The 16,126-nt window shown below is 45.5% G+C and overlaps 1 protein-coding gene across 2 annotated transcripts in view; it reads left to right on the top strand.

The window, feature by feature from the left end:
• Window positions 1–3,267, top strand: part of CLTRN (collectrin, amino acid transport regulator) — a 34,808-nt gene extending 31,541 nt beyond the window's left edge. For both annotated transcript variants that reach the window (XM_074983357.1, XM_074983356.1), the window contains exon 6: window positions 1,040–3,267. In XM_074983357.1, the coding sequence (XP_074839458.1) occupies window positions 1,040–1,196 (157 nt within the window). In that variant the 3' untranslated portion in view covers window positions 1,197–3,267. The remainder of the gene's footprint in view (window positions 1–1,039) is intronic.
• Window positions 3,268–16,126: the final 12,859 nt, after the last annotated feature.

Below are 16,126 nucleotides of genomic sequence, written 5' to 3'. Positions count from 1 at the left end.
TCCTCATGATTGTGTCAAGCTTTTAAAGGCACAGGCTGGCCACGTCTACACTAGGAAGTTCTTTTGGAAAATCAGGCCCTCTTCCAAAAGAGCAAGCGGAGCATCCACACACAAAATGTACTCTTTCCAATCCCTTTGGAAAGAATGCAGTGCTTCTGTGGGAGGCACTCTTCCTCTCCCAAATGAGCAAGAGCACCGTCTTCCAAAAGATTCTTTTGGAAAAGGTCATGTGCCCCACAGTGCAAACTGTGTATCTTATTTCGAGTTAAGGGCACAGTGTAAACATAGACTTGCAGTTTATAAGTGTAGATCATTATCTGTTGAAACTATTTGAATGTGGCCGGTATCAGAGTTTGAGTCTGGAAAAAAGGAAGTGTGCAAGACACACTGCTATTCAATCTAGTAGGCGAAGATCTAGTGGATGGCAAGTAAAACTAGTGAAATTTTGAACTGCACCTAAGATACAAATTTTGAACAGCAAGAGAAACTTACCATTGGAGCAGATTACTAAGAGATGTGGTGCATATATTTCAAATATTTTTAGTGTAAGTCACTGCTGGATGCCATGATCTGTTCTAGTTCAACCACACATTGTTGGACTAGATGCAGGAATTGCTGAGTGAAATCTATAGCCTATATTGTGCAATGGGTCAGACTAAATTATAATGGTACTCCCTGATAGCCTTGAAATCTATTAAGTGTGTGTGTGTGTGTGTGTATACACATACATGAATGTGTATTTTATTCTTTATCTCTTCTAATTTGCATCATCCTTCAGACCCTTTTCCAGAAAGGGAAATTGAGGCGTAGAAGTTGAGTGAGGCAACAGAAGGGAGCCAATGTCCCAAAGTAATATTAGAATTTACTCGTGAGTTTCTTTTTCCCATTCCTGTCTTCAGACTACTGCATTATGTATCTTGTATATAATGTTCTGCCAGCTTCTTAATAAAAGTGCATGCTAAACTGTTTTAACTATGTATAGTCTTTGTTAAACAGTACACTTTGACTGCAGTAATGTAATTTTGTTATTCCTTTTTAGAAATAACAATGACTCTGCAGAATACGGAGATTTAGAAGACCAATGTGGCACACAAGTGACAACAGAAAATGGGATTCCTTGTGATATACTAGATTTAAAATCAGGCCACATCAATGGAGTCTACACAGCAGATGATGAACGTTTCACACCCCTATGAAATATCACTTTTTTCTGGCTTCTTGAAGAAGAACTGTGCCAACTGTATCTAATCATGGCTGATGAATGTCAAACTTCAAGGCGAGAAAAACATGACTTGTCAGTTATTTTTCTTTGAGAGAAACTTCCCTTGATATAATACAAACACAAATTCCTGTACACTCATTCCTTGTGAAACAAGTACTTTACTTACAAGTACTCACTTAAACGACAGACACATATACCTATATTTGCTCACTAGATGAATGAACTCCCCCAGCTAATACGAGTCTTACCCCCCTCCCCTCAGCTCCAACCCGCTGCAGCCTGAACCCCCACTGGCCCAACAGACCCAACCCGTCACAGGCTGACCCCCCCCAACCCCTGCTAGCCCCACATACCCAACCTGCCGCAACCTGACACCCTCCACCACCACCAGCTCTGCAGGTCCAACCCGCCGCAGCCTGACCCCGCTGCCGGCCACACACCCGCAGCCCACCTCAGCCTGAACCCCCCACTGGCCCCACCCACCCAACGTGCAGCAGCCTTAACCCCACCCGCCCCAAGGACCCAACCCACCACCAGGTTTTAACCCTCCTTCCTGCTCATGGCCCCAAACTACCCACAGCTTTTAAACCTCTCCAACCCCCCCAACCCAAAATTCATTTAACCTTTTGAAAGCAGCACCACATGCTGCCACTCCTTTGCTGAGTTAGGAGCACTGGGAACCAATCACAGACTTTAACGTGTATTTAATGGTAATTTAGTGTCCCTCTTAAGAGTTTCACCTACGAGCAGAAAACTGAGAGCCAATTGTGCTCCTATAGCGAGGGGTGAGTGTATTACAAAGCTAATCAAATGTGAGGCCATGCACTCAATTGTTCATTAAACATTTTTGAGATGTGTTTGGTGGAATGGGGTTGAAGCGTGTCTTACACCAGATGCTTAGTTATTAATGATTATTTAAGGACAACAATATAATGTTCTTCTTTGTTCTTCTTCAAGAGAGCCGTGTGCGTGCGCCTCTGCAAATGAAGCAATGTCCCTTTCACCTGGGATTAGAGATCTTCACCAGAAGCGCCCATAGAAATACACATGCATATCTTGTCTCTCTCACAGTGTGCACGGGATACATGTACAGTGCTATTTGGCTCGAGAGCCTCAGTTCCTTCTCTACTGCCTTTGGTTTGGGACAGAAGCCAGTAGTAGAACACACTGCTCCCTTCTCTCAGAGATAGGGCCTTACCTGACAGTGTAGTGAGTAATTTCTTCTTCTTTCTTCTCCTATCTGTAACATTTATATTTGTTTTAACTTTATCTTTATATTTATTCTCGCAGTTTAGGTTTCTGTTTTTCCCACTTTCTGCCCTTCCCAAATGGGAAGCCTTTTTTCCTTTAAGCTCAGCTCTCCCAGGTTTAAGAGGTGTGTTTTGTGTGGGGTCACCTTCTGAATAATGAACTTCCAGTCACGAGTAGCCACTGTTTGGGAGAGGGGTGTGTTGGAATTTGGCCAGCGTCACTACAATTATCATTTCTTGTTTCAGTAGAAACATTTAAACTATTATTTAAGCATTAGTGTCTCGCAGCATATTTTCAAATTCTTTACCTACCTCAGGAACACGTGTAAAATGATAAGAGCAGGCAAGGACTCCAGGGTCTGGACAGGCTATTTTGATCTCTGCCTCTAGAAGACCAACCCCATCTTTGCTGACTGTGTTTTCCTTTTTGGTCTCTCCCACCCATCCCTGAATCTCAAGCCTGGGGTGAGAAGGGTATAGAATAGAGGGAATAATGTGTAAAAAGAAGGGAAATGGGGCATTGAGACAGATGGGAAGGGATGAAGGAGGCAGTTAATAACAATAAAATTATGGAACTGACAAGACGTATGACTAGGATGGCCTCAGTTGTGCTGACATCTTTGCCCACTTCCCACATCTGTTGCACGTCACATCCATTTAGACTGTAAGTTTCTTAGGGAGGGCAGGTATTGTGCCTTTTCCATGCGCTGTGAGGTTTCTATCACAAGTGTGGGCCACAAATTGAAAAAATAAATAAAAATGGAAATGAACGATTATCTTCTTGTGCTTCCGATTTTCCATCTGTAATCATGGGATAATTATAATACCCTGTGTTGCAGGGATAGTGCCAAGTTTAGTTCATCCATGTTAGAACATCACTTTGAGATCTTTGGATGTAAGACATAGAAGTAAAAATATTACTGGCCCCCATCCTGCCATCCTTAATTCAGGCATTGACTATGATTAAGCTGGGTGTTATTCTATTGGCTACATGGCAGGCTGGCTGCATTACTCTCTATGGCTAGCAGTAAACTCTAAGGTGGTCAGCGCTGAAGGGCTGGAACTGTAACATCTCTTCAAAAACTGATGAAACTGGTGATGCCGTTTGGCCCTTTCGGAGAATAGAGTAGTAGCACAACAGCAACTGGAAAGTGCAGCTGAAAAGAGGCAGCTATGCAGGGTGGGTGAAAAAAGTGCAAAGAGGCCTTGGCCAGGGCTTTCTCTACCACATAGAACTTTAACGTGGGTTCGTGTGAGTCTTCAGCACTGACCAGCACTTTGAAAGTGGTTCTCTTATGAATATTTTACATGAGGTGAGGTAAGGTAACCTGTTATCAGTCGTAAATGGTTAATCATGAACCCCCTCCTGAACTGGATCTTCAGCAGTGAGATTATTTGACAGTGGCTTGGCATACTTGTCTCCTTAGCAGTTGTTACATAAGGTGCAGCCACAGAGTACGTGGTTGCCCATACAAGCTGTGAGTGAATAGCCTGTGGGATACAAAGCAAAAGGGTTTGGACAATTTATAACAACCGTTAGCCATTATTCTTGATTTAAGGTTCCGGGCTGCAATAGTCGTCAGAAGCTGGGTTCTTCAAAACTGTATTTGCTGTGGAAGAGACTAGTCTGTGTTGAAGGCCTCTCATACTGTAAACTCTAGAAAAACAAAAAAAAGAGTTCAACTTGCTGCACTGTGCCCTTTAAACCCCACAAATGGCGCAATGCTGATTTCCACCAGCTGAGGAGCAGGCCCAACTATCTGATATAACCTTTGCTTGTTTGCGGCTGTTGTTTTTTTCTCCAGGCAACCTAATGGTGATCTTTATATAGGGAATGCAATGAAGAGCAATAGCTGTAAATCACTTTCTTAAAGACACTGGGACAATTCTGCTTTCAGCTACATCAGTGCCACACCATGAGGTTTGATGAGGGTAACATTGATGCAACTGGAAAGAGAATTGTGCTTTTCTGACAGCTTGAGCTGAGGCTACAGATCATTACCTAAATACCAGATCTATGAACTAAAACACAGTTAAATGAAGCAAATATAAACTTCAGAGACATTCTTCCTAAATGTTGATTAAGTTTTTTCAGTCACTCCATGTCCAGAGTTAGTCAGCATTTCTGAAAGAACAATGGGGGTGGACTTCTCTTCAGCTAATAGAGAGATTTTGATGCCTGTGGAGTAGGACTAGTGCAAAATAGGCATAAACAAACCGAGCTGTTGGGTTACTCTGTCACTTGTTACTTCAGAGTGTTTAGAGAAGAGCTGTGAGAACATAGAAATGTCTGTTCCTGAATTAAAGAACAAGCTCATTTTGACACTGTTCACGTTTACTGATTTAAATCTGCACAGAACTGTGAATGCAGCACCAGACACGTTCTTTAATTTTAAGGGAAATATAAATGTTGTGATGGATAGGCAAAAGCATAAACTAGTGGCCAAATGTTGGACATGCTTTCTCAGGGAATTTTGCTATGGACTTGAGTGGGACCTTGTGGCTACGTCTACACGTGCACCCAACTTCGAAATAGCTTATTTCGATGTTGCGACATCGAAATAGGCTATTTCGATGAATAACGTCTACACGTCCTCCAGGGCTGGCAACGTCGATGTTCAACTTCGACGTTGCTCAGCCCAACATCGAAATAGGCACAGCGAGGGAACGTCTACACGCCAAAGTAGCACACATCGAAATAAGGGAGCCAGGCACAGCTGCAGACAGGGTCACGGGGCGGACTCAACAGCAAGTCGCTCCCTTAAAGGGCCCCTCCCAGACACACTTTCATTAAACAGTGCAAGATACACAGAGCCAACAACTAGTTGCAGACCCTGTATATGCAGCACGGACCCCCAGCTGCAGCAGCAGCAGCCAGAAGCCCTGGGCTAAGGGCTGCTGCCCACGGTGACCACAGAGCCCCGCAAGGGCTGGAGAGAGAGTATCTCTCAACCCCCCAGCTGATGGCCGCCATGGAGGACCCCGCTATTTCGATGTTGCGGGACGCGGATCGTCTACACGTCCCTACTTCGATGTTGAACGTCGAAGTAGGGCGCTATTCCCATCCCCTCATGGGGTTAGCGGCTTCGACGTCTCGCCGCCTAACGTCGATTTCAACTTCGAAATAGCGCCCAACACGTGTAGACATGACGGGCGCTATTTCGAAGTTACTGCCGCTACTTCGAAGTAGCGTGCACGTGTAGACGCAGCTTGTAAGAGCCCCTTACCACAATTTATGGTGGCTCTGATCCAGTTCCAGTTCGTCCGTTACTGGTAGGAGTTCGACGGCGTTGAGGGCTGAGTCTGCCACAATGTTCTCGTGTGAGTAGAGCTCGGCGTAGTGCTCGACCCAGCACTCCATCTGTTTGGCTTTGTCAGTGATGACATCACCAGATTTGGATTTCAGAGGTGCCATCTTGTTCTGGGTGGGTCCTAATGCCTCCTTGATGTTCTCAGACATTCTCCTGAGGTTACCAAAGTCAGCACTGGTCTGGACACTGCTGCATAGCTCGAGCCAGTAGTTGTTGGCACAGCACCTGGCCGTCTGCTGTACTGTTTTTCTGGCTGCTCCGAGCGCTTGCCGGGTATTCTGGCTCGGTGAACATTTGTACTCCATGAGCACGGCGCGCTTTTTTTCGATGGCTGGAATCATCTCATCGGAGTTAGCTTCGAACCAGTCATTTGTGTTTCTAGCTCTTCTTCCAAATGCCGACAAGGCCGTGTTGTACATTGTATCCCTCAGATGCTGCCATCTGGATGTCACGTCGGCACCCCCAGGGTTGCTGCACAGATTCTCCTCGAGGGTTGCTCTGAACTTTTCAGCTCTCTCTGAGTTAGCCGTCTTTCTGGCATCGATGCAGGGCCTTCCAGTTGGTTTAGAGTGGTGCAGCTTCTTGGGAATCACCTTGAGTTTGGAGCAAACTAACGAGTGATCTGTATCGCAGTCAGAACTATGATAGCTGCGTGTCAGAAGGATGTTTTTGAGGTTATCACGTCTAGAGATGACCACGTCTAGTTGATGCCAGTGTTTCGAGCGTGGGTGTCTCCATGACACTCTGTGCTGTGGCTTGGTTTGGAACAATGTATTTGTAATGCACAGACTGTGGTACGAGCAAAGTTCAAGAAGACACTGACCATTTTCATTCATTTTTCCCACACCGAAGTGGCCTAAGCAGGAAGGCCACGAGTCACGATCGGCTCCAGCTCTAGCATTGAAGTCACCCAGAATGTACAGTTGTTTGCGAGCAGGTATTTGCGCTATGGCAGCACTAAGCACATCATAAAACTTGTCTTTTACTTCCGGTGTGGCGTACAGGGTTGGAGCGTAACTCCTACCAGTAATGGATGAACTGCATCAGGAACCAACTGTGGATGAACTGAAGGAAGCCACTGACAACATTGCAGTAGGAAAGGCCCTGGGCCAGGATGGTATACCACCAGAGGTTATCAAGTGTGCGACAGACACTCTCCTGGAACCCCTACATGAGCTACTGTGCCTGTGCTGGAGAGAGGGAGAGGTTCCACAGGACATGCATGACGCTAACATCATAACCTTGTATAAGAACAAAGGAGACAGAAGCGACTGCAACAATTACCGTGGAATCTCTCTCCTAAGCATCACTGGTAAACTGTTCACTTGCTTCATCCTCAGCAGACTCCAGAAGATTGCTGAGAGGGTGTATCCTGACTCACAGTGCAGATTCCGTGCAGAGAGATCTACCGTCAATATGATCTTCTCTCTGAGGCAGCTGTAGGAGAACTGCAGGGAGCAGAGGAAGCCACTCTATATTGCCTTCATTGACCTAACCAAGGCCTTCGACTTGGTCAGCAGGGATGGACTGTTCAAACTGCTCCACAAGATAGGATGTCCGCCACGGTTACTCAAGATGATCCAGTCTTTCCACGAAGACATGAGAGGAACCATCCAATACGATAGCACATTATCGGATGCTTTCAGCATCAGGAGTGGCATCAAACAAGGGTGCGTCCTTGCTCCGACACTGTTCGGGATCTTCTTTGCACTCCTCCTTAAACATGCCTTTGGATCTTCAACAGAGGGCATCTTTTTGCACACAAGATCTGACAGGAAACTATTTAATCTTGCAAGGCTGAAAGCTAAATCTAAGGTGCGGGAAGTCCTCATCAGAGATATGCTGTTCGCAGATGACGCTGCTGTCGAGTCACACACAGAAGACCAGCTTCAGAAGCTGCTGGATCAGTTCCCCAAAGCATGTGTAGGGAATGTGGCAGAAGGAAGGCAGTGCTGCTGAAGGCTGGGAGGAATGTGTCTCCCAGAGGTCATCTGCATGAGAATGCAAAGGGCGGCAGGTGTGATACTGAGGCTGGGAGGAGTGTGTCTCCCAGTGATCATTTGCATGAGAATGCAAAAGGTGTGCATGTGTGATACCTTTTCAGGCAAAGCCTAATGGGTAGCAAGTAAGCCATGAGATTTGGTCTATTGTAAACATGTAGTTGTAAAATCACAATTTAAGCTGACACTTAATGTGGGAGTTGTGAGATCTCACCAATGCCCTGGGTTGTTGTGGGGGACAGGGCAGTCACCTTAGCTGTGTAAGATATTGATTACACAGGGCTCCCTGGTTTAAAGAATTGTGAGAGAGAAGGGGAGGGGCACTGGTTGAGCTAGTTTGCTGAGTGCCATGGCCCTGCCTATGCCTTGGCCATATAGCTATAAGCCTGGCTTGACTAACCCCCACCACCTGTTGAAAGATAGAGCTGGATACTAAGGTGTTTGTGAAACCCCTTATGAGAGATACCAGGAGCCGAAATCACGGAGTAGCAGCTGAGGCCACGCAGAGCTGAAATCACAGGGTTTTGCCTTACGGTGATTCCAAGCAGTGGGGTTGGGAGTGGCGATGGTGACCGGCGGGTGGCCGGTAGGAGTGGCAGCGGACGACGGCAACTGGCGGGCTACGGCGGGTGGCTGGTGGCAGCAAGGGGAGGCTGCAGACAAGTGGACAGCTAGTACTGCCCTGGTGATGTATCGGCGGGCTTTGGGTTTGGGACTGCACCGCAGAAGGTACACCCTGTAACTGTGTGTGGGGTAAAGGGCCATGAGCACCAGCAAGAGACTGGGTTCTACTGCATATGGGGATGGTATCTGGGTGAAGGGGGTTTGTCTCTTCTTTGCTTAGATATACTGCATCTGTCACTGTAACCTTGGGGTAGGTTATGGTCATTAAACGAGCCATTTCTATCTCAGACTCTGTGCTTGCGAGGGGGGGGGAAGAGCTGCCTTACAGGCACCCAGCACGGGGGTGAAATTGTCCCAGGCCACTGGGTGGGGGCTCGAGCCAGTTGGTTGTATCCTTGACAGGAAAACCCCACAAGAGTTGAACCCGGCCCTTCTGGCAGGCATCTGGCATTAATAGAAGGGTTACACATGCAAGGACTTTGGGCTCTCCATCAGCCTAAAGAAGACAAATGTACTTGGTCAGGACGTTGCTGAACCTCCATCAATCAGCATTGACAACTATACGTTAGAGGTCGTCCACGAGTTCGCTTACCTCGGGTCCACCATCACTGACACCCTGTGCTTGGAGACTGAGCTAAATAGGAGGATCGGTAAAGCAGCCACAACCCTGTCCAGACTCAGCGAGAGAGTGTGGAATAACAACAAGCTGTACGCTCACACCAAAATGCAAATCTACAGAGCCTGCATCCTCAGCACCCTCCTTTATGGCAGCAAGACTTGGACCCTGTACGCCCACCAGGAAAAGAGGCTGAACGTCTTCCACTTGCGCTGCCTCAGGTGCATCCTTGGAATATTGTGGAAGGACAGAGTGTCCAACGCTACCGTCCTTGAGCAAGCTGGAATCCCAACTATGCACACCCTCCTCAGGCAGCAGCAGCTCCGCTGGCTTGGTCACGTCCACAGGATGAATGACAGAAGGATCCCAAAAGACATCCTGTATGGCGAGCTAGCCTCTGGCAAAAGACCTCCTGGACGCCCCCAGCTGTGCTACAAAGATGTTTCCAAGAGAGATCTCAGGAAAGTAGACATCAAGCCAGACAGCTGGGAGGAGCTGGCAGACGATCGCAGCGGATGGAGGCAGGAACTATACAAGGGCCTTCAGAAAGGTGAGTTGAGGATCAGACAGCTAGCAAAGGAGAAGCAAGCCCACAGAAAGCACAGCAAGGACCTGCCAGACACCCATTACATATGCAACAGATGCAGCAAGGACTGTCATTCTCGTGTGGGTCTTCACAGTCACAGCTGACACTGCAAATGAGGATGCCAAACAGCACTATGAAGGGCGTGATCCATAGTCTACGTAGACTGAAGGATGCTGCTACTATGGTGGCTCCCCATTGGGCTGACTGATCCTGAAGCCTGGTACATGTTCAAGTGAAGGCATTTACACTCGCTCTCCTGAACAAGGTACAAAGATACTCAGAGGGAAAGACATTTGTGCCAATGAGACACATTCCCCCCCAGCACATACATATAATTGACTTTACTCCCCACAATCAGACCTCCATGGGTTCTGGTCCTTCTCTCTTTCCCAGTGGCCGTTAAAAGGATAACAGCTCTGGTACTTTGTCTCTGTACATCTATTGCAGGGTAAGATCTGATCAAGAATGGGCTCCTCACCCTGAGTAACAAGCAGTCAGAGTGGCAGCGATGAGGCATTTCTTTATGGTTATGTCCCCCTCCACTTGATCACTTTGGAGGTCTGTCCCAGGTGCAGGGGGTCGGGGAGGAGGGACTGAATTCATCTCCCAGATGACAGCTCTGGTTCCCTGGCTCCTTTCAATCTCTCTGTCTGACTATTTTTCCTCTAGGAAAGATTTTGCCCTCCATGATGAGTCAGGAAGACCCTGTGGCATTTTAGTGCATAACGGTAGGACAGAGTTTGTGTGTATATCACTAAGCAATAGAGCAGGTTAGGGAGTTGCATAAGCCTGTTAGAGCTATGAGGACAAAATGTTTGCTTGGAATAGGGACAGACCTGCAGGGTTCAGTACCTGGCCAGCTGGCACAGTGCCAATGTTCTACTTTCCATGGATGCATCAGGGTTGAGGATTAGGAGACCACAAATCAACCAGATCTAGGGTCCTACTGGTCTTCAACAATGACACCAGTGGTATTGAAGTTACAAAAGAGAGCAATTTTTGTTGGAACTGCCTATCACCCTAGCAGAGGAAAAAAAAAACCTTCCTTTTTGCATGGTATCCTTCATAATGAAGCACTTTATTGGCTATTCCTTACTAGGGAGCATCAGTTGCTCTATAATTTGAAAGAAACCACCCTTGCAAATTGGGTCTTCCCTCTTCAATATTTTTATCTGCAAAGGAGGAAAGAGAGATCTGCATTTGTTTCACTTGGAAACTGTGGGAAAGGATCAGTTTCAACACATTTCTTGTTTTGAATTTTTTTTAAAAAAAAGGTCTGAAATTGTTGAAGAGGGATATCATGAGATTTTTCAAAATGAAAAACATCCGTTTTTAATTCAATACTATAAATAAGTTAATCAGAGTAAAAAAAAAAGTTGTACGGAAAGGTCAATATCAAAACATTTCGATGACCTGCAGCAAAACACTTTTCAGTTTGTTCACGCTCATCTATGTATTTATTTATTTATTTATTACTTTTTGTCCCAATTCAGAATTGGAAAATATTTTAAAATCTCAAAAATTTTCTTGGGATGAGAAAACCATTTGCTGGCCACTCTAGTGTCATCGTTGTATTTTTAGTGGGGGAAACTCCGATGCAGGGTATCAGAAAGAACATACAATTAAGAGTTTGGGATGGAGCGCTCTGAAGAATAAAGGCAACAAAAAACAGAGGGGGCTATGTCTACCCTAGCATTCCTCTTTCGAAAGAGGCATGCACATGAGGGAAATACAAAACACAAATGAGGTATGGATTTACATATCTGGCACCACATTTGCATATTCTTTCGAAAGAGCTTCTTTCAAAAGAAGAAAAGCAGTGTAGACACAGCTCTTTTGAAAGTAATCCCCCTCTTCGAAAGAACCCTTCTTCCTTAAAGAAAAAAAATAGGAAGAAGGGTTCTTTCGAAGAGGGGGATTACTTTCAAAAGAGTCACAGCTACACAGCTTTTCTTCTTTTGAAAGAAGCTCTTTCAAAAGAATATGCAAATAAGATGCCAGATATGTAAATATAAACCTAATTTGCATTTTTGATTTCCATCATTTGCATGCCTCTTTCGAAAGAGCAATGCTTGTGTAGATGTAGCCAAGATGTGTGATTAGTTCTCACTGCAATAATATCTTGCTTACAAAGTAAACTTTTAAAATGTGCTAAGTTTACTTAGGACATGTACTAACCAGCTGTCCTGGCCCAATAGCAGTGAGTAATCATTACTCAACTTTCTATGAGTGGATCTAATTTGTTTCTAGAATTTTCATTTTCTTTAAAAGAGGCAGGTAATATGGGGTTTGCAATTGCATTATGTTCCAACCTTATAAACTAGCAGTTATGCCAATGAACTACTAACTAATTACTAATGAACATAATTAGTTAATAATTAAGCAGATATACACCTATTTTCATATACCTATTTGTTTATTTGTTTATACATACACCTATTTATTTATATAAGTCAGTAACTTTTAAATAATATAGAACAGGTATAGTGGCTGTGTGATGATTAGTGTCACATTATCAGTATGTAAATGTCTTCACACTTTGTGGATGCATATATAATAATGGTATATATTTTGGTTTTGTAACTGAATGTTCTGTACCCATATCTAGATCTAGATCTAGATCTATATGTAGGGGCTCAGCCCTGCCCCTCCTCCCCAGTGCAGCCGGGCACTTGCTCAAAGCCAGGCCACCTGTGGATTAACAGAAGACCAGCTAATGCCACCAACCACCAATTCAACGGTAAAGCTCTGCATCTTTATTTATTTATTAATGAAGCTGTTGTCAGTAGGCCTATTAGTGACTTTAAAAAGTATCACTGGCACTCGGACTGTACACAGAGGTCAAAAGGTCAAATTTCCAGACTCTGCCTCAGGAAGATTGCTGACCCTGCTATAGAGTGTATTAGAGAAAAGTTCAGTTTTTGAGCTCACTATTGTTCCTCAAAATAGCTTTTTCCTTTTACCTTTTTATGGGCCTTGTTAGATGGGTTTTATTGTTACCAGGTGCGTGACTCCTGGAGGCTGTCACTGCAGGTTGGCCATCTCGTTTTATTTACTCAAATAATAATGAAAATTAAGAAAAAAATCCATGAACAATCAATATGAAAATGTTTACCTCTTGCTAGTATTGTATGAACTTGCACTGTCTGTCCATTTGGTTTCTGATAGTCACATGGTGCAACATGTAGCTCTTATCTGCTGTGGACCAATAGGAATTTTGGACTTTGAATTAACATTCTCCAAGATAGTATATCTAAATGATATAGCAAATATGGACACATGCCCATTAGATATTGTGTTGAGACCTTTCCCTCATTATTCTATTTGCCCCTCCCTAGCCTGTAGCTGCAGTCGAGCAGTTTGATATCTAATAATGCTTGTGCCTGTGTTTTGTGCATTAAGCAGAAATACGGAAGGAAGGGTGATTGCAGAGATATCAGTACAGATAGCTGGACTAACGTGCTGGGTTGGAGAGTGGCCTAACAGCTACGGAGTAAGGTAAATGACTGGGCCATCATGCCCAATATGTAGCTCACTAAAATCAGAATGTCATATTATCTTAATATTTAAATCCTATTTCACACATACAAGGTAAAGTTATTGGCCTACTAGCCAGCATGAGTCAAGTTACATGGCACAGCTCAGCCAGTGTTGTAAACACCAAGCAGGATGCTTCACTAAGAACGGCAACTGCAGCCAGGCAGCTGGTTACAGAACAGGCTGCGACAAGTCAAACTCAGAGAGCACAAAAGTGGTTTGCAAGGAAGGAGCCCGGAGCTGCCATTTATGCTGTAGCAGCACAGGCAGGGGAAAGCGAGGGGAGAAACTGGCAGATCTGGAGGGAAAAGAAACTTTTACTGCTCTACGAAGCTTCATCTGTGCACTGCACAAGAATTATATGCTTATTATGATTCCCCCACCTTACCCAGGGCCAGCAAAATCAGCCCTGATTTCTCCATACAGGACGGAAAACTTGTATATATAACCTCTTGTCACTCAGTTGCTACCTCTGGTCCTCTAGGACTGCTTGTCTGCTGTCTCGTTTGTCACCGAAAGAGCTTGGGACTCTGTGAAGAGGTTGTGGAATCTCAGCATGGCCTCAGGCATCTCACACACCATGTCCTTCCTTGTGTTGGAGCCTCTACGTTAGGATTTCTCCCCTTTCCCTTGCTGTTCTTCACTGGAGCAGGCCCAGCTGCCTTTGCACTCTTAAACAGCGCCCCAAACTAAGTTGAAGATCCATCACTGAGCATTCTGTCCAGTTCACCATGGAATGGGCAGCTTATCTGACGGTCTAGGGATATTACATTGGTAATAGGACTGCTACATTGCTGAGGACTGACATGATGGAAAAGCACCTGGAGCTTAGCTTTACTTCTGACAAACCTACTCCAAATGGTGGTGTGTTTGTTGCTCCATTAGGGGCAATTTCGTGTGTGGTATGGTGTGGGGTGAACATTTTTGGGTGGTCTCAGAGCAGTGGTTGTCAGGCCAAATTTCTCTGAAGTAGGCAAAGATCAAGTTTTAACCTCTACAAATTCACAACAAAAGTTTACCCTTATAAAAAAATATTGATGAATGCACAAAGTGCACATTTCGGTCTACAGCTCAAATAATGGTCTACAATAAAATATTTTCACTTCCTGGTGCACTTCGTGTGTCCTATAAATAAGCCAGAAAGTTTTGAGGATTTAGTAGTGAAGTAATTTTGTGATATGATTCAGAACAAATCTACCTAACAGTGAGAGTGAGAGCATGGTGCAAAATATAGTCTGCAAGGGGCACATTACAACCTCAGCTAAAAGAGATTTGAGCTGCATTTTGGTAAATTACAAGAGAACCTCTGAAATGTTGTTACTTAGAACATCCCTGAGTTATCCTTCCAAAGTCCCTTACAAATTACCTTTCGCTAGACGCTGCCATAATACAAATAATAAAAAATAAGCTATGAAATAGTCTTCCTTTTTGCCTTTTGTTTTCTAGTAATGCCCCTGCTGTGCTGAGCCCTTTCCAAATAGAAAATAGGGTACTGCAATGCCTATGTGACTGAGGAGCTTATGTATTATTTTCAAAAGTGCCTCAGGAGCCTAGGCTATGTCTAGACTAGAGGATTTTGTCAGCAAAATGACCAAAAAGGGTCCAGATTCCCAAGGGTGTTCTTTCAAAAGTAAGTCAACAGAATCAAGCACTTTTATCGACAGCTATATCCTGCTCGCCATGAGGAAGAACACATCTGCCTACAGAGTTCTGTAGACAAAAAGCCAGTCTGGACATTCCAGGGGGGCTTCTGTAGACAGAAAGGGCTTCCAGGCCACAGGGCAACCCTGTCTGCTGTGTTTTTGGTTGGCCCTTTTGCCGAGAGAGCGGCCAGGCAGTCCAGATGCTCTCTGTCAACAGAGTGGAGCTCTCTTGTGATCTGCCTGGCAGTCTGGCTGTGATCTGCCAACAGAAGTTATGTCGGAAGATATCTTCCAACAGCAACTTCTGTCGACAGATCGCTCTAATCTAGACACAGCCCTAGAAGCTTAAATATCATTGACTTTCTGTCTCCTTAAGGCCAGATTTCCAAAGGGGTTGGTTTAGGTGCCTGAAGATAGATACTTAGGGGGATTTTCAAAAGCAGAGCAGCAATTTGGGTACTTAACTCCCATTAATTTCAGTGGGAATTAGGCACCTAAATACCACTGAAGCCACGTCTACACTAGCCAGCTACTTTGAAGTAGGAGGCAGCACTTTGAAGCAGTGTGCATCGCATCTACGCACACCGCACGCAGCTTTGAAATGGAAATTGACTTTAGGCGTGGAGACGTAGAAACCACTATCCCCATGAGCAAATAGGAATAGGGCGCTATTTCAACGTCTAATGTTGGAAAATGACATGTGTAGATGCTCCGCGTCCCGCTACTTTGAAATAGCAGGATCCACCATGGCGGCAATCTGCTGTTAGGTGGAGACGTTCCACCCAGCCCTTGCGGGGCTCTTTGGTCTGCGCATGCAGCAGCTCTTCAAGCTGCACAGACCTGGGAACCCTATGACAGGATGCTGAGAGCGTGCAGGCAGCAGCCGGCACATGAGGTGCCCCTGCATGCTTCAGCACGACCCCCAGAAGCCCACCGAGCAGGATGGCAAATGAGCAGCAAGGCGCATGTTCTCAGGGCTCCTGCAGGGCTCCCAAGGCTCCAGCCTGGGACACAAGAAGCACGTTCCCTCCTGAACTGAGCCTGAGCTCCATGACCTGCTGGGGCTCCAGGGTGAGGAGGAGGTGCTCCGTGTAATGGTGAACAAGCACTGGAAAGTGGCCACCTTTGCCTGGCTGGCCAAGGGCCTGGCTGCCCGGGGTCACCCTGCCCCCAACTCCTTACCATGTCAGGAGTAAGGTTAAGGAGTTGCGGCAGGGTTACGCCCGGGCTTGGGACTCAGCCAGCCAGCTGGGGCCTGCCCCTGCCACTTGCACCTATTACTGGGAACTCAGAGCTATCCTGGGCCCTTGGAATACCTCCTGCCCCGATCGTCCTTG

This window comes from Carettochelys insculpta, chromosome 1, assembly GCF_033958435.1.
Source record: "Carettochelys insculpta isolate YL-2023 chromosome 1, ASM3395843v1, whole genome shotgun sequence".
Classification (NCBI taxonomy): domain Eukaryota; kingdom Metazoa; phylum Chordata; order Testudines; family Carettochelyidae; genus Carettochelys; species Carettochelys insculpta.
This window is presented reverse-complemented; position numbering and strand designations above follow the sequence as displayed.